This window comes from Chiloscyllium plagiosum, chromosome 32 (genome assembly GCF_004010195.1).
Source record: "Chiloscyllium plagiosum isolate BGI_BamShark_2017 chromosome 32, ASM401019v2, whole genome shotgun sequence".
Taxonomy (NCBI): Eukaryota; Metazoa; Chordata; class Chondrichthyes; order Orectolobiformes; family Hemiscylliidae; genus Chiloscyllium; species Chiloscyllium plagiosum.
The window spans coordinates 14,182,989-14,205,993 of record NC_057741.1 but is presented as its reverse complement, the minus strand read 5'-3'; the positions used below and the strand labels follow the sequence as shown (position 1 = coordinate 14,205,993).

At 38.0% G+C, this 23,005-nt stretch overlaps 1 protein-coding gene across 2 annotated transcripts in view; it reads left to right on the top strand.

Moving 5' to 3' along the window:
• LOC122539346 (protocadherin-10-like) overlaps window positions 1–23,005 on the top strand; it is a 56,485-nt gene that overhangs the window by 15,315 nt on the left and 18,165 nt on the right. Inside the window, exons 4-5 of one of the 2 annotated variants that reach the window (XM_043674090.1) lie at window positions 1,997–2,121; window positions 10,920–11,007. In XM_043674090.1, the coding sequence (XP_043530025.1) occupies window positions 1,997–2,091 (95 nt within the window). In that variant the 3' untranslated portion in view covers window positions 2,092–2,121; window positions 10,920–11,007. Of the gene's footprint in view, window positions 1–1,996; window positions 2,122–10,919; window positions 11,220–23,005 lie in introns of those variants that run through there. The other variant, XM_043674089.1, reaches the window with a different exon arrangement.

The following is a 23,005-nucleotide window of genomic DNA, read 5'->3' as shown; positions in this document are numbered from 1 at the left end:
CAGTTGTCAGAAGGAACTAAGCTTCTGCTGTTTGCCACTGAGCGAGTCAACTGGGTTTAGTCCTTTTGAATTAGTTTATATTCATGAGGTCAGGAAACCTCTGAAATCATTCAAAGAAAAGTTTTTGGGATTAACAAATTATTCAAATTAAGCATCAGATGGGCCAAGTAGATCAATGACAGTAGGGGATCATTTAAACTACAGCGATCACACCATTACAAGATTACTGAAACCATGGAAAACAATATTAGTCAATCCAGAGTGAGAGTAATCAACTGACAGAGAACTGACATCAAGTGGGCAAGAACAAATCCGGACTAGGAGGACTGGAACCAAAGGCTCATGAAAAAAAAAGAAACTGAAGTGTCAGTGCTCTAGCAGCCCATGTCCAAATATTGTAAAAAAAAATCCAAGTAGCAAATGATGTTCATGCCAATTGGAAATATGACTTGGAAACATTTCACCATTCCTTCAGTATTACTGAAATCCTGGAATTGCCTCCTTAACGGAACTGCGGGTCAACCTGCAACATATGGACTGCCACAATTCATGAAGACAGTTCTCAAGGGACAATTAGGTGTAGGCAATAATTGCTGGCCGAGTCAGTGATGCCCATGTTCCAAAAGTGAATTTAAAAACATATACCAGAATATGACCATCCCCAACAAGAGAGAATTTAATCATTGCCTCTTGACATTCTATAACAGTCCATTGTGAAAGTCAACATTCATTTCGGTTACCATTGACTCGAAACAGAACTGGACTAGTCGTATAAATACAGTGTCTACATGAGTAAGTCAGAGGCAAGGAAAACTGCTGTGAATAACTCACCTCCTGACTCCCCAAGGCCTGTCAATCATCTAAGTGTCATGTTACTATGCTGTCCTGTTCTATGTTTTATGGTAAACAGTAGGACCCCGGGAAGCACCGAAGATCATAGGGACCTTGGTGTGCAAGGTAGATAAAGTAGTTAAGAAAGCTCATGGGATGGTTGGAGAGTTTGAGCTATAGGGAAAGGCTGAATATGCTGGAGCTGTTTTCCCTGGAGTGTCAGAGGCAGAGGGGTAATCTTATAGGGGTTTATAAAATCATGAGGGGCATTGATGGGGTAAATAGGTAAGGTCTTTTCCCTAGGGTGGGTGAGTCCAGAGCTAGAGGGCATAGATTTAGGGTGAGGGGGTAAGATTTAAAAGGGACCTAAGGGGCAACTTTTTCATACAGAGAGTGGTGCGTGTATGGAATGAGATGCCAGAGGAAGTTGTGAGGCTGGTAGAATTACAATATTTAAAAGGCATCTGGATGGGTATATGCACAGGAAGGATTTAGAGGGATATGGGCCAAATGCTGGCAAATGGGACTAGATTAGGATATTTGGTTCATATGGAAGAGTTGGACCTAAGGGTCTGTTTCCATGCTGTACTTCTCTATGACTCGAAGTGGATTTTTGTTTTGCTGTTGTACTTCTTTTTTAATCATTTTATAAATGGAGAGTTCCTACTTAATAACATGAAGTGAGTGAGAATGGTATTTCCAACAATGCAGGAAATTTCTTAATTGGGCCTTGGGTCTCTCGATTCTTATACCTCTCTTAGTGTAATCAGCATATCAATACATATTTACAGTAGAACTGCTCATCCTTCCAAAAGATACGGCAATTCCTCTTGTAAGGTTCCACCAACAATGCCATCAGCAGGGACCTTTTAAATCTAAATGTAAAAACAAATTAGAATTGTGCAAAAGTCATTGGAAAAAATAATCAGTTTCATTTATAATCTTTTCAACTGTCGTTTTGAAAGTGCTTTGACAGTGAACTTCACAACTGACATTTTCTTTTGTATGTCAGTGTTCCATTGTCATGCACATTAAAATTTGACCTTAATGGACATTGATTAGTGAATTCCACTGTGATTTTGACTTGTAAAGTGTTCCCACTAATAAGGTGCCCCCAGTTATTTAAAATGTTCTTTCCATTTTTTCCTGTCTTCTCCCCTTGCAGGCCGTTCACCGAGGTGCATCCTCCTCCAGCTGGGGGAGAGCAGGACGGTCCAGGATTCAGACTTCTCTACGACTGCCGTCAATGCAGCTCTGTGAGCGGCTGGCAGGAGGTGCGATTTGAGCAGGGTGCGTTGGACAATGACACTTCTCTCTCTTTTCCCTTCCTCCATACTCCCTCCCCGGGAATGGAACTTCTTGCTTCCATATAGCACTTCTTCTAGGGGTCTGGTCGGGAACTGATGAAGTTCAACCAACTGAGGCATCTGAGTTTGAGTGGTAGGGAGCCCTGGGACTGGAATATGTGTATTTCTGGCTGGGAATGAAGCATCAAACTTCCTGAGCTGCTCACTTGTCCTTGGTGTTTTTAAAGGACAAATCACCCTAATTAAAATGAAAGATTGCTTACCCTTTAGAGTGAAGCCCTCTTAAGGTCAAAATTTAAATGGGAAGAAAATTTCAAAAGGACCTATTAACCTGAGATTGCAGAATATGTTCTGTTGTGGCAATCCTATTGCCAGCACCTAAAATGAAGCTTTAAAAGAACATTGTCACCTTACGATTTTGCTTTGTAAACATAACAACATCAAACATTATTAATATTGAGGTGGTGAATTAAGTTGCCAACAATTGCATCTTACTTCTTTTTTTTATCTTTATGGTATTACCTCTTAACTATCTCATTATTGTCCATTGATTGACCTATACTGTTGTGTTGTATGGACCACAGTTGTCATATGATATCTGTGCTTGTGAGTTTCAACTGGAAGTACCAGAAACTATTGAAGCATGGGAGAAACACTGCTGTTGAGCTTGATCATAACCTCAACTAAGTTCCAAACATAGCTCACAATAATGTTAGAGTATTTGGAAGATACAGGCAAACTGGCTATTTATTTTAGTTCAGCTTCCTGAGGCCAACTGTGCCAGTTGAAACTGTGGCTCAGTTTTGTATCAAGCAGCAAATTTAGCAAGTTGGCAAACAGGGACTTTTTTTTTGGTCGTTTAGTCTTCATCCAATTAAGCCAAGTTGGTACTTGGGAATTGAAAACTCTGAAATCAAGGTCAATACAGTTAGATGTGAACTAAAAGTTCCACTGTTGCACATTAACAGTACGCTAAAGTGCTGATAATATTTAGATTGTACATCTCGTGAGATATGCCATTTTGCTAAACGTTTTTGAGTAAGTGTTCCAAGATTCAGCAAGATTTATTATTTGAAAACTTCAATGACAACAAAAACAAACCTTGATTTATCAATGTGGAAAAAACCTTTGATAAAGTAAAATAGAAATTGCAATTAGTTACAGCATGAATATTGAACAGTGTTAACTACATTGAAAACATGTCACAGGAATGAATCAACTCCTATTTTAGTAGCATTCAAACTTGGACAATTTCTTTGGAGTATTAAAGTAAAATATTAGTGCCATACAATCTCTGTAATTAGAAGCTGTTAACTACAGTATTATATAATATTTTTAAAGGATATTGCAGACATCCATTAGGAGGTAAAACTATGATCATCAAACAATGAATGTACTGAAATCCCTCTTCAATACATTTCTAGAATATAGCCTAATGCTCAAATCTGCAATACTTAACACAAAATGAAAATGATAACCAATGCGTACTTTGCCATTCATATTTAGCTAAGAAAATCATCATCGACAAAGTGAAAATATTACGTTACAGTGTAGATCCTTCATGGAATGTAAGGATCATATTTTCTGTCATTTACATTGAGTTAGTTTTTGATGGTGAATTTATGTAATTTCTGCAATAATGTATCAAATGGTGAAAGCTATCTATTTTTAAATATAGACAGTTGTAACTTGAGAAGAAGGTCCATTTATTTGGAAGGTTAGCATATGCAATTCTCTTGGATTGAATTTGTGATAAATGAAAATGCTTGATTAAAGACTTCCAATGTAAAGAATTTGAAAGAGATGAGAAACATTCACTTGAATCTATAAAATATGAATGATCTTACCAGTGCACAGTTCCTTTCCTACATAAAATTTTTATGTTTGTATTTACAATAGAAGTTGGATATATAATCTTTTTATGATGTTTTACAAAGTACTTACAACCCAGAAGATCTCTGTCAGTGATTATGCTCCTTACAAACATATTCCTATCCTCCTTAATTTAACCCCATAGACCAAATTATTTTCTTTCTTCCCTAACAGCACAGGAGACTAATCAGCAAGTCAAGTCTGAGCTGGACTTTTGAAGGACCAATTCACCTATTGTAACATCCCTGCCTTTGCTTCATAGTCTGACTCATTTTACTTTTCAAATAATGACCCAGTTCCCTTTTAAAAATCCCAATTGACCCTGTATGCACTACACTTAAAAGCAGTGCATTACATCTAGCCATGTAAAACATTTCTCTTGTGTCGCCATTGCTTCTTTTTGCCCAATAACTTGAATTTGTGCCTCTGTTTGTCAATCCTTCCCCAGTGGGTACAGTTACCTCCTTTCTACTCTGCCCAGAACCCTTACCATTTGAAATACCTCTGGTACGTCTCTGCTCATCCACCTTTTCTCCAAGGAGAGCTATCTTAACCTCTACAAACTTCCTACGTAACTGAAGTTTCTAATCTCTTTAGCCATTCCTGTGATCTTTTCTGCACCATCATTATGCCTTCCTGTGTTTCTGAGAAGTGGTGACCAAAAGTGAAGGATATACTCCAACTAGCATTCTTTATAGCTTTGACATGATGTCCTTTCTTTCATTCTTTGTGTTCTTATTGGGGAAAGCTGAGAATGTTGTAGGCTTTAATAACCACTTCTACACCTGTACTGTCAATGATCTATGTATAAGTACACTCAGGTCCCTCTGTTTATGTGCCCCTTAAGAATGTACTCTTTAGTTTTATATTGTCTCTGCTACTTATCCACCCGTTCCACCATTCTGTCTTTTGGAATTCTCCGCCAGTATTATCATGTTTCACAATACTTCAAAGTTTTGTATCATCTCCACATTTTCAAGTTGTGCCCTGACATCAATGTCTAGGTCAGTAATATTTATCAAAAAAAGCAGGTGTCTCATACAAATCCATGGGAAACTCTGCAATAAACCCCCCTGCAATTTGAATAACACACATTCATCACTACTGTTCATTTCCTGTTACTCAACCAAGTTTGGTACCCATGTTGCCACCACCCCTTTTATTCATTTGCTTATAAGTCTGTTGTGTGGCAATTTATTAAATGCCTTTTTTTAGTCCATTCATGACACCTCAATAGGATTAACCTCATCAGTCCTCCCTGATAGCTCAACAAAAACTCAAGCAAATTAGTTAACAATTATTTGCTCTTAATAAATCCATGCTGTCTTTTCTCAATTCACTTGCATTTGCTCAACGAACTTCATTTTGTCCTGCATGATCAGTTCTGAAAGCTTTCCCATCACTGAGGTTAAGGTGATTGATCTGCAGTTGCTGGGTTTATTTTCATGCCCAGCTTTGAACAAATGACATTTGCACACTCTTCCTGTAATCCCTCTGTGATACAGTATGCTCTGTACACAAGGGAAGGATATGATGAATAATGTACTCTGGGAGGACAAGGGGGAATATATACACCGGACAGATTCGGAAACATAGGCCCGATATATGAGGTACACTAGCAGAGGAAGGAAATATAGCAGGTTCATCAGAGGAGGGGAGAGATATTCCAGTTACACTATGGAAAAGGCATTGATGTAACAGGCATACATGGGAGGGGCCATTACAGTGGGGAATGGAAATTTATATATTAGGTACAACAGGGAAGGCTATGTAATAGGCAATCTACACTGAGATATAGTGAGTTATAGCAGGTACATCAGAGAGTTTGTGGTAATATACAAGCAATATTTAACTTTGGGTAAAATGTTTCTGTGCTATTCATCTGAACTTGTGGTGATTCAGATTCTAATCACCTCTGAATAAAGTAGTTTCTCGTGAATTCCTCCTTGGATTGACTTGTGAATATCTTAAGTTTCTGACCCCTTAACAATTAGTATCAAAGATGTCTATCAGACCTTTTTTTTTTGTACAGAGAAGATCCTGAAGCTGTTCAGCCTTTCCTGATGGGAATAACCTCCTGGTCTGAAATCATTCTTATCATTCCATTTCTTATCCTGTGAAGACAGTGAAAGTGTATGATTAAAACATGGCTAATTTTCACAGTCAGTTTTCATTAATAATAGATTATATATTTATGGGAATGTGTAGTAAGAGAATAACTGAATTGGGTACTGAATGATGTCCTATATCACTAGCATCTAATCGTGCTCCATCTGGGAAACTACACTTAATCTTTCTTTACTGTGTACAAGTGAAATTAACTGGTATTAATAGTAAATTGCGGAGAGAAAAATTAATTAGGGTTAGATGTTTTTAGTGTTCATTATAGAAAGGATATGGTAAGTGTTGAGTTAGTACAAAATACCCTATAGACGCTAGGCCTCCACAGAAGGAAGTAATTGTAGGATTACATGGTTAAAGATTAAGGATAAAGGTAATTGTTGGCATGCATACTTTTAAGTAAAGAACATGACATTTGATCCTGACGGCATGGCATTAAAGCATTCCAAACATTTATTCTTGATTTGCTTTCTATTCTCCTGCTGAATACTTTTGTCGAAGACTTTTCTTTGGATCTTGGAAGGAAGACATTTCAGTGAAAAGAATCAAAACAGTAATCTCAATGTAGACCATGTCCACTAGCTACCAATTATTTGAATGTAGTTGATATGTTTGCAAACTAATCACTTAGTTCTTCACACAGTCCGAAACGAAAGAACATTTCATACAAACTTTGTTAGAGATGTTCACCTAATATTCAGCAATTATGTTCACTTCTGTACTGACATGTGGATATACTCTGTAAAGACCCCTTCTGTCTGCCTGATGTTTTAAGAGTATTTCTGCTGCACTTATGAATTGCAATAGTACACTTATGTAACTTGAAGTGTTAATTTAAACCAAGGACTTTGTGTAAAGAAAATAGCAATGATGAAATTAAGAATTTGTCAAATCAAAACAAATTTGTCAAATAAATTTAGGTGTCTGAGAAGGTGCTGCTTTAAGGTAATGAGCCACTGCTAATTGTCATTATATATCTTCTGTCCAAGTAGGCTTTGGGAGAATCTTATATTCCCTCATGCCTGGGGCATGTTACATGGCCTAGATTAACCTAATGATAAGGTAGGAGGGGGAAAATGCATATTTAAAGTAAGCAAGGAAAATTGTGTTCAATACAAAGGGATAAGAATGTATCTTTTCAAACCATCCATAAATATATTCCTCCTTTGCAACAAAATTGTTCGACATACCTCATGGATGTTTAGCAACGGTCCATCCTGAAGTTTGAGGGTAATCTTGCACTTTATTATCTTTCCTGTCTGTCAAGTCAAACCTGTTAAATTAATAAAGTTTGGTGTTACTTTTAAAGTTTACTGTGCTGTGTTCTGAAAGGTTTATTTAAAAGAAATAAATGCTGAAAAATTTGAAGAAAATTGAAATGGACATCGAAGGTTACAGTCTCTCATAGGAGTACTTCTTGTCTAAAGTCAAAACTCTTGGAGTTGGAACTTTTTTGGTAGTTTATGTGTAAGAGCATAATTTGATGTATCATTCATTCATATAGATCCAGACTGATCCAAGTTTAATGCATTGTTCTTTTGCATTAGTTGCTCTCACCCATGGTCAGAGCGGAGATATTTCAAAGTACTTAATTGCCTAGAATTTTACAAGTTGATGGCTGTGTACATACATCCAATATGGTACTAAGCCATACATTGGTTTACTATTGGAGCTTCAGACCTCAATGTAAAATGTATTAATCTTCATAATTTAACTTGTTTATAGCATTTGACAGCATGAGTCAGCTGTTTTGAGCTGAACTAGTTGTGTAGGTGATACAATTTAGGTTAGTAGTCCTGGGTGATGAAGAGTTGAAATATCATGAAAATATATATATGTGAACATTTGGAGAGGACAGGATGGATAGAGTAGAGTAATAATTTATTTATCATTTATACCATTTACAACTGTTTCAGTGAAAACGAGACAGCGTTCCTTCCGGACCGAGGGTGATTGTTGAATAAAATATTAATTTCTCATGGAGGTTGAGCACTTCTGTGAGGTAAAGAGGAGCTGCTGGCATCCGTTGAGACAGATTTTGTCATGAACAACAATGTCAGCAAAGGTGAGGAGGAATTGATCTAGGGGATTGTCTAGTTAGGTCAGTTCCAAGAGAACTTCCAATACCTGGGAGATGATATTCCAATAAGAATTATGATCCTCATGTGAAAAGCAAAAAAAAAATGAAGGGAGACCATACTTATGGTGATATTTCTTATTAGATACTGAAAATATCCCCGGTTTAATTTGTACTATCTTCTGGTAGCTCACTCAAGTAATTGTTTTTCAGTTATGAATTAGACATTATTTGTAGCCTATTTGACAATCAATTAAGCTCAGTCCTGACTTCACCTAGTCTCAGCAAACACATACGCATAACATAGACACATTTTTCAAGTAGCTGGGTGGTTGAATCATAATGGAAATGGAAGATGTAGTTATTTGTTCAGCTTTGTAGAGCATGATGCTGAGGTCAGTTGTAGTACTGCTATACTGGTTCAGGTGAACTCATCTGGCAATTGGAGCAGGCATATTTTTAGTTTCTAAGCACAGCTTCTTGATCTTTTTACCAACTGAGCCACTATAGAACTCAGAAACTGTAAGTAATTTTGATATTTATGTTTTCTTCTTCACACATCTGTGAGACAGCGGGGGATATTTTCCTGAATTTATGATGGAATATAAGTGAAGGTTTTGTACGATCATCAAAATTTGACTTCAAGTCATGTAATCAGTTATTATCTGGTTGAGTATTGTGGCATTTCGACTTAAAAATGATCATTGCCCCAATTTTCATTCCAATCTGATAGATTATGACTACTTGGATTGGATATTCCCCATGCAAAGAGATCAAATTTCATTTGTATTAATTGAAAGAGTGCTTCAGCATAATTTTTGTTTGATTAAAAAAATGCCCGTGTGTTCAACTGGAGGAAACAAAAATGAATAGTGTTAAAGATCTCAGGCAGAAAACTCAGCATTTTTGAAAAATGTAGAGCTATCGTTGCAGGGTTTTTCAAAATTATTGTCACAAATTTCTTCTGTAACCCTTGATTTTCTACAGGCAGCAAACTTAAATTGTGACAATCGTCTTCATGCCATTATTACCTAGTTGTTCATCTGAATAAAATTTCCTGCATGGTTACTACCAAAAATTTCAGTGTACTGGAGGAATTAAAAGAAAGGAACTTAAACACAGTCACTTTGCATTCCAAATATCCTTTTATTTTTGTTCCACAATTACATAATACCCTTCATATCCACAACATTAAAAAAAGTTCAATTCTGCTTAGTATCAACTCTTTGCCAGTTGAATATTTGAAATAATGTATCCATGAAACAAATTTGGACAATCTGAAAAAATTTCATCTTGGGTGGGAATTTACAGTGCAAGATAATTGTTCAATTCACAATCTCATTATTGCTGGCATTGTTATACAGTCAAACAAGCATTACATTTCAAGGAAAATTAGTGTAAATTTAGCAATAAGTTCAGTCGCCCTGAATTATGAATTAATCTGCTGCTTTATTGAGTATCGTTGAGTAACGCAGAAAACATTGCAAAGGTTGAGGCTACAGAAGATGAAATCTAACTTCGGCATTGGATCAAATCTGGCATTAGGGGAGTGACTGGCTATTTCATACTGCAATAGAATTGGAAATTAGGCATGGTGCACAACAGGAACCAATCTGCTATGTCAGTTTTGGTCTCAGCAAAGAATAAATCCCAGCCCTATCATGTAATAACCTGCTTGAAAATTGCTAAAATTAATATATTCATTTCAGAGAGGGTGCAAAGCTTTAAGATGCAGCTTACCTAAGATCACAGGATTACTTTTGCACTCTTCTGAAAAAAAGAATTTAGCTACCTAAATAGAAGATAGTCTGCCTATCATTTAAAGTGGAATTGTTCTTACAACTGACATTAACTATCCTGGCAAGCAGCATATCTAACATTCTGACCATGCAGAACACAATGCAGTAAATCAGTGTCCAAAGTGACTTTAGAATCTGTTGCACACCATATCTTGTAATAGATAACTTAATGAGGCATTTTTACTGGTGCATGACATAGTTCTGAGAGTGTGGTGCTGGAAAAGCAAGCAGATCAGGCAGCATCTGTGGAGCAGGAGAGTCAACGTTTTGGGAAAAAGCCCTTCATCAAACTATGTTAATGTGCAATCCTTATCTGTAATTAGAACTATATCATTGTCTGTATTGTAAGTAGTGCCTGCAGCATAGTCACTCTGGATATGATAGTTGTCATTCTTTATATATAATATGAAAAGGAGTGCAAAAGCATTCTTTCATCAGCATGACAAGTGAGTAGGACACAAACTTGATCTTTCTATTTGTCTGCATTAACATTTCCTTTAAAAAGTGTATGTTTAAATTCACAGTAGGTAAATCTGTAAGTGCTATTGTCCAGAGAGAAGGCTCATTTGAATTTTAATGTGTCCTTGGCACTTCCTGTCTCAGAGTAGCGCTGTGTTTGGAAGATCTTTGTTCATTATTTCATGGGGTGAAAGCTGGAGGATAAATCACTCTGTGGTCAATTGCTGTTTGGTGTTTATCTCAGTGTACAGAACAGAATTAAAGTAAAATTGTGAAAATTTGTACTGAAGGAGTTTCGTGGGTGGGAGCAAATATATTGGAGACTCCAGTGAAATATTGATACATAACCAACGACCTCTTAGAACTTTCTTTCCAAATATTGAAGTGGCATCCTGCAGTCCTCAGTAGAAGGTTAATGTCCCTAATACTGTTTGTTTTGACTTACATTTGTAGGAGCTGACCTCTTTTCCAATTGCACAGAAGAGTGTAAAGCACTGGGACACTCAGATCGTTGTTGGATGCCCACATTTGTACCCACGGATGGCCGTCAAGGACCTGATTACCGCAGCAATCTGCATGTTCCTGGCATGGACTCTGTGCCTGACACCGAGGTCTATGAAGCTCCAGAGCAGACAGGAGAGAAATCCTTCTCTACATTTGGAAAAGAAAAGTCACATCCATCTAATTTAGAAAAGAAAGAATATGATGCACTTCTGCCCAACACACGTGCGCCTTACAAGCCGCCATATTTAAGTGAGTATTTATCAAATCAAAATATTTTTGATTATGAACTTTTCTTGTGCTTTGAATGAAATCATTTCCTTTTGTGAAATTGAAGTCAGATTAATAATTTTATATACAATACATCTGGAGAGTAACCTGGCTGTGAAAATTCTATTATTTTCAACAGGCTGACTTGTTTTAGTGAAGTGTAATATGGGGTTAATTATGAAACTGAACCAGATACTTGAATCCACCTGGATTTCAATAGTTGAGTTGATGCCAAATTGTTAAATGTATTGAAAGTTGAAATAGACGTTTCCATGCACTTGACTCAACTTTGGATATATTTAAAGCATACACAAGAGATACAAAGGTTCTTTGGGCACTTCTCAAATCAGATTTGATGTAACATTGGAATTGTCCTCTGTGTTGTCAAATCTAAATAAACTGTGACTCTCTTCTCCAGAGAAGTTGTCATAGCTATGTCTTAGAATCAGGCTAAGTCACTGCTTTGGAGTTGTATTGCGACGTTACTGAATTTTTTTCATGTTTTGTCTTTGTTTATGCTGGTCAGGAAGAGATCAATGCAAGGACATAAGATATTTTCTCACCTGTTTCATGTTGCTTGTGTTCATCTGTATTTAATGGCTTTTAAGAATGAACAATTCCACTTTAAAGTGGAAATATTCAAGTTATTTGTATTTATCATAAATTTTACAAGCTTTCCATGAATAGGTTGTTTGTTATTGTTGTTTTACAGTCTCACATAGAACTTGTTCCACTGCTGTGAAATTGGCAGTATTAAGTTATGCTGCTAGTGTCACACTTCTGTAATCAGTTTCAGACAGTACATTGTAAGTGCACACTTGAGTAATCTGTTGATTGTTGTCGAAATTACGTTGAAATAGTTAAGTTTAACTCAGAGCTGAGGGTCCTCTTCGATTTTTGTCAATGTGAGAAATTGAAATTTGGATTTGGGGATCTCTCTGTTTATAAAGGCACTATGTAACTGAATTGTATGAACAACTAATGTCCCAGATTTAGTTTCTGGTCTGTCCGGATAGAGATGATCTCTGTCGAGTAGTCAATGAGGTACAATGAGGTATCGCACCCTTAAGAGAAATAAATCAGGGCTTTCACAGCAAATCATTTTCGAACAATTTCTGGCAGAGAAATGCTTATGTAGTTTGGACTACCCTGAGTTGGTACATTCCATGATCAAATCACCATATCACCTCTGAGGGGCCAGACAGGAATAATGAAAACTTAGGCAAGTTATCACAAGGTATCCACACAACCATTCTAATCAAGAAATCAATACCAGCAGGAAAAATGGGAAGGAGAAATAATCTGAATTGAAAAAGATAGAACTGCAAGACAGGTCGATGGACCAATAGGGAACAGTTTTCCCGTTAAAAGATGAAAATTCACTTTATAATGCTTGCAACTACCAAGTGAAGTTGAAGTGAAGTTAAAGTTGTATGAACTTTTCACATGGAGATGATTTGGTGCTCTTGTCAGCTGTGCTTAGTTGATAGTCTTCTGAATCAAAATGTTATGACTTCAATTCCACTCTAAGACTTAATTGCAAAGGTAATAATGGCACTCAGATCCAGTGCTGTTGGAATACTGCACTGTCTGAGGTGCTGCCTTTCTGATGCGATTTTAAACAGAAACAGTGGTAACACTTTTCGTAGCTTTATATTGAAAACCAACAAGGAAATCATCCCTGCATCTTGTTCAATATTTAGCACTCAATGTACAGCTCAAAAAAAGTCATTGTCATATTGGTATTTGTGGGGCCTTGTGTACAAATTGGCAATCATACATTGCACCAATAACTCTTTGAAAGTACTTAGTTGACTGTAAAGCACTTTGAAATTTCCTGTGGGTATGAATGGCATTACATAAATGTTAGTTTTTCTAGTTTTCAGATCTATGTTTATGCCAAGTTTAGCTTCAGTTATATTGCATATTTTCTGTTGCAGGAGAGCCCAACCCATTAATGCCTTTTAATGTTGCACATTATCCTTCATAATTGTACTTTGAAAAAGGAAGGAGTTGAGAATTTCATCTTAACTGCTCCTGCTTTAGAGTCTTGTGTCCCATGAGCATGTATAATGACGAGTAAAGAAAAAAGTCAAATTTGAATTTGTTCCATTGGTAGAGCTTAGACAATGAAGCATCACCTTCAATAAAAGTATTGCTCTATTTTGATGGAATTAGATTGTCAATTTGTATTATTTGGTCAGCAAACAAAACAGGGCATGCCATAGTTTTTCTCAGTAATAGTACTGCTTATAGACAATTTACATGCTTGCCATTTGCTGTTTTAAAAAAAGTGTATTTGCTCTTCTATCTTCCTAATTAGCATATAATGTGCATTTTAAATGTGTGTATGAAGTGTTAAAAATGTTGAAGGGCGACATGTGATTTTAATTTTGAAAATCTCCAGTTTACTTCTGCCCTGTCTCCATTGGTGCATCATATATGTTTGCACTTCCCTATGCATTCAGCTCCTTCTTCACTAATGAGCCTTCAATTTGGTATTCCTCTTAGACCTGTGAGATCTCTGATTTTGCAAATGTTTTCTTCTACGGAGTTAATTGCATTAAAATGACTGTTGTGTTGAAGTGTCTTGAAATTGTACATATTGCAAAGCATTTCCACAATATATATTTAACAATTCCATTTTAAAATAATTTTGAGTCTAACACCAACTGTACCTCAATGCTGATTCTTGTTTCAATCGTATAGGTCTTTTTAAATTTGGTAATACAGTTGCTAGTCATTTGTTAAATCCATTTATCACCAGCACCTCACGGTAACTAGGTTCAGAGGTGCAACTGTTTTTGTCCTTATCTAAGCCTCCATACTAAAGAGGCTGGTATTTATCTGTTATATAGGGGAGAAAAAAATACCATTGTCATGGTCCAAAAATATAAATGATTGCCCTAAAATGAAAAAATACAAAAACTTTTACAAGTACAAATTGTATTTATATGGCATTTTTAATCTAGTAAATCATTCTAAGGCAGTATACACAGTGTTATCAAATAAAATATGACATTGAGCTGTATAAAGAAATGTTAGGTCAGATGACCAAATGCTTAGTTAAAAAGTTAGATTTTAAGAACTGTCCTAAATTAGGCAAGAAAGGTAGAGGTGTGAGGCGAGGGAGTGCCGGAGCTGAGGGTCGAGGTAGTTCAATGTGTCACCATCAGTGATGAAGTAATAAATATCCAGGGATGGTGATAAACTCGAGGAACACAGGTATCTCACAAGTCCCCAGGGTCAGATGGATCTATCCCAGATTGCTGTGAGAGGCATGGAAAGAAATAGCTGGGGCATTAGCAGATATCTTTACATCCTCTTTGGCCACAGGTGAGGTCCCAGAGGACTGGAGATTAGTCAATGTTGTTCCCTTGTTTAAGAAAGAAAGCAGGGATAATACAATGAATTATAGGCCCATGAGCTTGACGTCGGTGGTAGGGAAACTCTTGGAGAAGATACTAAGGAACAAGATTTATGCACATTTGTAAGAAAATTGACTAGTTAGTAACAGACAGCATAGTTTTGTACAGGGAAAGTCATGTCTCACCAACTTGATTGAATTTTTTGAAGATGTGATAAAGATAATTGATGAGGGAAGGGCTGTGGATGCAGTTTATATAGGTTTTAGTAAGGCATTTGATAAAGTCCCACATGGCAGATTGGTACAAAGATGAAAATCACATGGAATTCGGGGTGGACTGGCTAGGTGCCAACAAAATTGGCTAGGTCATAGCAGACAGAGTGTAGCGGTGGAGGGTGTTTTTCAGAATGGAGACTGGTAACTAGTAGTGTTCCACAGGGATCAATCTTAGCTCTTCTGTTGTTTGTAGTATATCTAAATGATCTGGAGGAAAATGTGGGTGGTCTGATTAGTAAACTTGCAGATGACATGAAGATTGGCAGAGTTGCTGATAGTGTCATAGATTGTGAAAGGATACAACAGGATATAGATAGGTTGGCGACTTGGACACAGAAATGGCAGTTGGAGTTTAATCCAGACAAATGTGAGATGATGCATTTTGGAGAGTCAAATTAAGTTGTGAATTATATTGTAAATGGAAGAATCCTTCAGAACATTAACATATAGACAGAACTGGGTGGGCACAGTTCCCTAAAAGTGGCAACACAGGTGGCCAAGGTGATTAAGGAGGCATATGACATGCTTCCCTTCATTGATCAGGGCATAGAGTACAAGAGTTGGAAAATCATGTTGCAGCTACATAAAACCCTTGTTATGGAGTATTGTGTGCAGTTTAATACACTACCAGAAGGATGTGGAAGCTTTGGCGAGAGTGCAGAGAAGGTTCACCAGGATGTTTCCTGGTCTTGAGAGCATTGGCTATGCAGAAAGCTTAAAATGACCAGGATTGTTTTCACTGGAAAGATGGCAGCTGAGAGGGCACCTGATAGAGGTCTACAAAATTATGACAAGCATAGATAGAGTGAATAGTCAGAGGCTTTTTTCCCAGGGGTGAAGTTTCAATTACAAGAGGGTGCAGGTTCAAGGTGAGAGGGGGAATATTTAAGGGAGATGTGTGAGGGAAGGTTTTCACACAGGAACCTGGAACACAATGCTAGAAGAGTTGGAGGAAACAGGCACATTGGCAACATTTATGAGGCATCTAGATGATTACAAGACAAGGGAGGAAATAAAGGGATACGTACTGAATGAGGGGAGATGGTTTGTTTCTTCAGTTTTGTTAGGGCATGATGATCAGCACAGACTTGTGCTGTTTTGTTTGGGGTAGGAGAAGATTACAAAGATAAGGAGGGGTGAGGCCATGAACATACTTGAAAACAAGACTGCAAGTTTTCAAATCAAGTAATTGCTTCACTAGGATTCAGTATAGATCGACATATATCGACGATATTGAGTTAGGCTTAGGTGAACCTTATTTAGGGTGATTTAAGGTGTGAGCATCACAGTCTAGAATTAATCTTCTATGTATATTGAACAAAGAACCAGTTTCATTGAAAGTGCTTATTGTTGAAACATGTGTATTAATTAAAATTTGCCTACATTGGAGAGATGATTGCACAATACAATAGTCAATGGTCTTTTCTTCCTGGCATCCAAAATTAGAGGACATAGGCATAAGGGAGAGGGGGAATATTTAAAAAGGGATCTAAGGGACAATGTTTTCACATAGAGGGTGGTGCATGTATGGAATGAGAGAAAATGGTGGAGACTGATACAATTACAACATTTAAAAGGCATGTGGATGAGTATATGAACAGGAAGGGTATAGAGGAATATCGGCTAAATGCTGGCAAATGGGACTCAATTAATTCAGGTTATGTGAATTGAACTGAAGGGTCTGTTTTCATGCTGTACATCTCTATGACTCAATGACTCTATTTGGTTTGCAACTGAAATGAGAGTGATAAGATGAACGTTTCTTATGTTTTCTGCCTCTTTGTTTCTGTTTCATTTGGGTATTATGTCCACGCACAAAACAACCCCGAACCAGGAACCAATTTAGCAGCCACTTTCATAGAAGCCTCCTACAGGATGTTTGTTGTGGGTAACTAAAAAAAAAGAAACGCTGGCATCTCTCTGAGATTAAAGTTGAGAGACACTATTAAGGCAGGTAAAGCCTATCCTGCATTGCTTCTGATTGTGCCATCCCTGCCCTGAAGCGTATTGAAACTATTCAAGTGAAATGGAAAGTAGTCCTTTTCTCGGAATAGGTATCTTTCACAGAGTTCAAACTGAATTTAACATTGCACTTTCAGTACCACATCTAATGTACAAATATGGAAGAACAAAAAGAACAGAAGGGTGGTAAAATGAAAATGGATACATTTAATAAACGTTGATGTTAAAACTTAGATATTAGCAATAGCTGAAGACATATTGACTACATATTATAGTTGATGACATGCACATATCCAGGAATGTAGACAGTAGTATTGTATTGTTAATTTCACTTTTGGGAAAGGAAAGTTGACTTATTCGGTCACTATTAAACTGGGTGTGCAACTTCCTCACTGATAATAGAGCATTTGCGCATGACTACCACAGGATCTTTTTCCATTCTTAATTCTGATCAATTACCTGGGGAAATGATATCAAATGCGACAAACATTTTGCAGATGACACCACCCTTCACAGAGTCATTAATTTGCCACCAGTAAACAAGAGGAGATTGAACAATTGTAGGCAGATATTGGAGAAAAAAAGCTGAACAGTGGCTGACAAATAGTCTGTTATCTTCAGTGAGGAGAAAACTAAATCGATGAATGTGTTAAGAATTATATCCTCTGTAAAGTGCCAAGTGTTCTTCGATTACAGGCATCTGGATCTGCAATGTGGGTAATTAAGTCTGAATAAAATGGAGCAGATGAAGATGTTAAGCTGATTGCAGAATTAAAATTTCCAAGCAAATGGGATACTTGTAAAAACACCAGGATTGTGCAGGTTTGAAACCAGTGTTTGAATAGATTAATTGCCATGGTGAAGTAGTGATAGAGTATTTTACATCTGTCAATATGAAAATAAAATGCGTTCTTTGTTCTTGAGCACCAACTGCACCGAAGCCATTAAATTCAATAGATCAGAAGACTTATCCCAACTCCTTGGGGCGGCACGGTGGGGAGTTTGCATATTCTCCCCGTGTCTGTATGGGTTCTTTTGGGTGCAGGGTAGGTGGATTTGCCATGCTAAATTGCCCATAGTGTCTAGGGATGTGCAGACTTGGTGAATTAACATGTGAAATGCAGGATTACAGGGATGGGGCGGGGGAGGTGTCTGGAAGATCTGACCCTCAGAGGATTGGTGTGAACTTGATGGGCCAAATTGCTTGCTTCCACATTGTAGAGGGGTAAATGTAGGGGTATGGGTGGGTTGCGCTTCGGCGGGTCGGTGTGGACTTGTTGGGCCGAAGGGCCTGTTTCCACACTGTAAAGTAATCTAATCTAATCCTTATCAATGTTTTTACCTTTAAAAATATATGGAATATATATGTGGGCTGCTGTCATATATTAACATTGTGCTTAAGCCTGAGACATATTTATTTGAGAAACACAGCAAATAAAATATAGCTTTCCCAATCAATTCAAACCAAACTTTACTCATTGTTTTAAGCAACATTCGATATTGCCAAAAAAGACAGATTTTATCAAAGCTTTTAACCTTGCACTCATCAGGTCAATTTGCAAGAAACAAGAGAATAACATTTTCAATACTGTATGAGAAGAATATTCTGGTTATCAGATTGGTAGAGGTGTTGTCATGGAGAATGCATCAGCTAGAAGATAACTAACAGTTAACTGCCAGTTTTGTTTAAATTTAAAACAGGCTGATTGATTCTAATTTGTCATGGCATTGCTCTGAGGAATGAACCATGGAATAGCTATCACTTGGAACAGGTGCAGTGTGTGTACATGTTTTTTCTGTCTGCAAAGTGCAGGTCCCTGTATCCCAATATATGTAGATTATAATATGCACAAGTGTACCACAATAATGTGAACTCAACTGACAACCTTAAATTAGCTGACAGCAAAATTGTGAGTGCAGTCAGGATTAATTGAAAAAAATGTCATCCAATAGTAGGATCATACCTAATGTTGAATAATATGTTTAGAATTCTGCCTGATTAGATATAGTTAGTATGTTGCCTGGTTGCAAGCTGCCAGTAGGACATGCCTTCAGATACAAACTGGCCATCTTTGGGATATATGATCTACATGCCTAGCATCACACTGGCACTGAAATTCATTTGTGTGATAGGCCCTATCATGTTTTGACTTGACAGCAACAAACTGTTAATGGAGAACATCATTTGTACATTTACTATGCTGTAGCAGCATGAGAAAACTAGCTTTCCCTGCAGCTCAAATCTTTCAGACACTTCCACCTTCCAGATTAATCTGATGTAGATTGGGCAAATTTTAGAGCCAAAGGTGATTAGGCCTTCGGCCCTTCCTTGAGTTTGTAAGGCATTTCTCAGTAGGAGTGTAGGAAGACAGAAACAGATGTCAGCCAATCAGCCTCTTAACTCTGTTCTGCCCATCACTTAGACAAGGTTGATCAAACACTCAGCTCCTTTTGTCCTTTGATAGCCTTGTCTAATAAAAAAAAATGCATGAATCTTAGCCTCCACAGCCATTTCATGGTAAGTATTCCATTTTTGCATCACACGTGCTGTGAAAACATCTTTCTGACTTCACTGCTAAATGACCAGCTCTAATTTTAAGGTGCACAAATGAATAATGTGGTTTCAGTGCCATTCTGATGCCAGGAATGTAGGTCAAACATCTGAACAACTGACAGACTGCATCAAAGAACATTTAACTATCTGTAATACATTGCATGCTGACTATGCATGCCTATAAAACATAAAGTTATGGCTGAATTGTCCTTGTTTTTGGCAGAGTTTTCTCAGATGACATAGCACCCAGTCTGACATAATCAGCGACAATTTTGCTCAGACAATCATTCACTCTTCACCTTGTTAGTTATGCAACCAGCCTCTTTAGCAGCTGTTTAGTGGAATCATATGACAGGCGAAAGTGAGGACTGCAGATGCTGGTGATCAGAGTCAAGATTGGAATGGTGCTGGAAAAGCACAGCAGGTCAGGAAGCATCCGAAGAGCAGGAAAATCAATGTTTTGGGCAAAAGCCCTTCATCAGAAATCATATGGGAGGCATGGCAGAAGTACCCAATGCTTTGCACCAATAATGCACCATAGCTAAACACAACTTCATTGTACCCCAGATGCTGCAAACCGGTAGCTTCCCTTCATACTGTGATCCCAAACTGTTATCCCCAAGAAAATAGCTGAGAAAGGCAAGTTATCTCTCAGTTTGCTGGATTTGGATGTGCTGGTGGACAATATTAGAAAGGAAGGCACTGCTCCTTAGTTGGGTAGTATTGTGGCTCACTAGTTACCACTGCTGCCCCACATCTCCATGGACCTGGGTTTGATTCTAGCCTTGGGTGACTGTGGGGAGTTTGCGTATTCTCCCCGTGTCTGTATGGGTTCTTTTAGCATGGGTAGGTGGATTTGCCATGCTAAATTGCCCATAGTGTCTAGGGATGTGCAGACTTGGTGAATTAACATGTGAAATGCAGGATTACAGGGATGGGGCGGGGGAGGTGTCTGGAAGATCTGACCCTCAGAGGATTGGTGTGAACTTGATGGGCCAAATTGCTTGCTTCCACATTGTAGAGATTCAATGATTCTATGATATCCTGGTGACTGGCAAAGGAGGCTACACCACTAAAGGATGGCATGGTGGCACAGTAGTTAGCACTGCTGCCTCACAGCGCCAGAGACCCGTGTTCAATTCCCGCCTCAGGCGACTGACTGTGTGGAGTTTGCACATTCTCCCCGTGTCTGTGTGGATTTCCTCCGGGTGCTCCAGTTTCCTCCCACAGTCCAAAAATGCGCAGGTTAGATGAATTGGCCATGCTAAATTGCCTGTAGTGTTAGGTAAGGGATAAATGCAGGGGAATGGGTCTGGGTGGGTGGCGGGTCGGTGTGGACTTGTTGGGCCGAAGGGCCTGTTTCCACGCTGTAAATAATCTAATCTAGACTGAGCCAGTCTGTAATGAGATGGTGGACCTGGTTAGTGCAATGTTTTGAGTGAAATGCAATACACAGTAGTGAAAGAAGAGGATGAATGATCTCCTGCACTCTGTAAATATAACTTCTATCATCTTTTCTCTACTACCTCATCCTCACAGGATCACCATTCACTTTAAATTTGTCACAGAACATGCCTCTCACAGAAGCCCATGGACGACAACTCTAGTTAGTGTATGTGTTGTGAAAACAAAAACACTTACATCCAACTCATCCTCCCAAACAAATGACCGTCTTGATCTCTGTGTTCCTACTCAACTGTTGGGAACTAGAATACGTTATCATCTCTCCTGACCAACATTAATTACTCTTCCATCCACTGTCATCATGCTCAGTCCCTCTGTTTGTCCCGTTGCAGGAAAACTGGCTCACCTGCAAAGTTGAGGTCTCCACAGCACCCTGACTAATCTACCTTGAATCCCTAGTCTGCTTGTTTTTGTCCTGTTAACACTTTGTGTACCAATCCATGGACACAAATTCCCAGACTCTGGCAGGCCCAAATACCTGACTGGCTATGGAAAGGTTCTGAATTGAAATGGGATGAGTCCCTTGATAACCAGTTCCCCTTGACCTCACTGTGCACTGGACCACTTTGACTTTTACACATGACATTTGGTTGAAGCGCACGCAGCACATTTTCTGTATTAGCTGCTGTTGGTGCGACATTATCATAACACGGTGCCAAATGAATGTCCACCCCTTTGACCATTCAGTGCTCAGTGACAAGTTGCCACCTCTTCTTATGCATTAAAAGGTAATGCAAACCACAGAGGCTGGCAGTCTCCAAGTGAGCACTTAGAACTGAAGCTAAGAGCCATAAGATATATTGCATGAGGTGTGTGTGTGTGAGAATAGTGTCTATGGAGCATGCAGGGATGTTGTGATGTAAACAGAATCAAGTTGCTGATGGCAGATCATTGCTCTGACTTTAATGTCAAGATTTGGTGCTGCCTAGTTTATCATGGAACGAATAGAGAATTCGAAGCTGCATAGAAATTAGATGAGTTAGGCTAATAATGAAGTGCAATTGCATGAATTAGAGTAGTCATGCTGTCTAGGAAGATTCTGAACTCACACTTTAAATCTTACAGGAAAAGATAGGAAGTCTTTTCTCAATGTCATGATTCTGATGTTTTTGCTTAAACTGTGTTTTCTTACATTTCTCACCATTGCCTACACTGATCAAGGGAGTGGAAAATTTCAACCATAATGTTGAACATTAGTTGTTATTCTGCTATTGGATAACATTTTCTCACTAATCCAGACTGCACGAACAGTTACACCAGAAACCAATTCAAGATTATGAGCCACACTTGCAGAGTGATTCATTTGAACTTACTCAAAGCATATTTATTCACACAAAATAAATATCCTCTTATTTTTAGGCAGAAATTCAAAATTGTCCAGATATTGCACCTTTACATATGAAGAAAAGAATCATGGAGGGTTGTGTTCCATGTCCATTTCATTAGCCCAAACATTTAGAGTTGCCTTACCTGGTTTGAATTTACTCACTTATTTAAGACAGTTAACACTGCTTGTGCATGTCCATGTCGATCATAGTCAAACCAGTCAGCACTGACCTCTCACACCATATGACTTATTGGTTCCTGTCTAAATTGGTTTTCTTGTGTTTCAGTTCTGTTGAGTGTTTTCATGTCTGTTTCCAGAAATGATTTTGCTTGGAGAAATTGGACATAGCCCAGTCAGTTGCAAATTTGTTGTTTAGTAATACAGCAAATGCTTATTAGAGGTGTGGAAATAAGGAAATAAAAGAGTGTTTTCCAACCACAGCTTCCATTCTTAAAGTGGCTATAGGTAAAAGTAAATATATTTTCATCAGGATCCCTTTTTGTTCCTAAATAATTATGATTCCTCTAACTTTCCTCTCTCCCTTCCCCCTCTTCTTCTTTCCTTCAGGTCAGTGGAGTAAGGCTTTAATATTGGTAAATAATATAACTGTTCACTTTGGCAACCAAATGCCAGCATGAAGAACTCCAGTGACAGAAATAACATAGCTTAAGTCAAGATTGTTTTGCTTAATGCCAATAAACACAACAAAGTGCAATAATGTAAAACTTTCAAATTCCATGCCTTTCGTTTCTGAGCAAGGGCTAGTTCAATCTTAGATATCTTTGTGCACTGGGTATAATCCTCCTAGGGACTAAGTT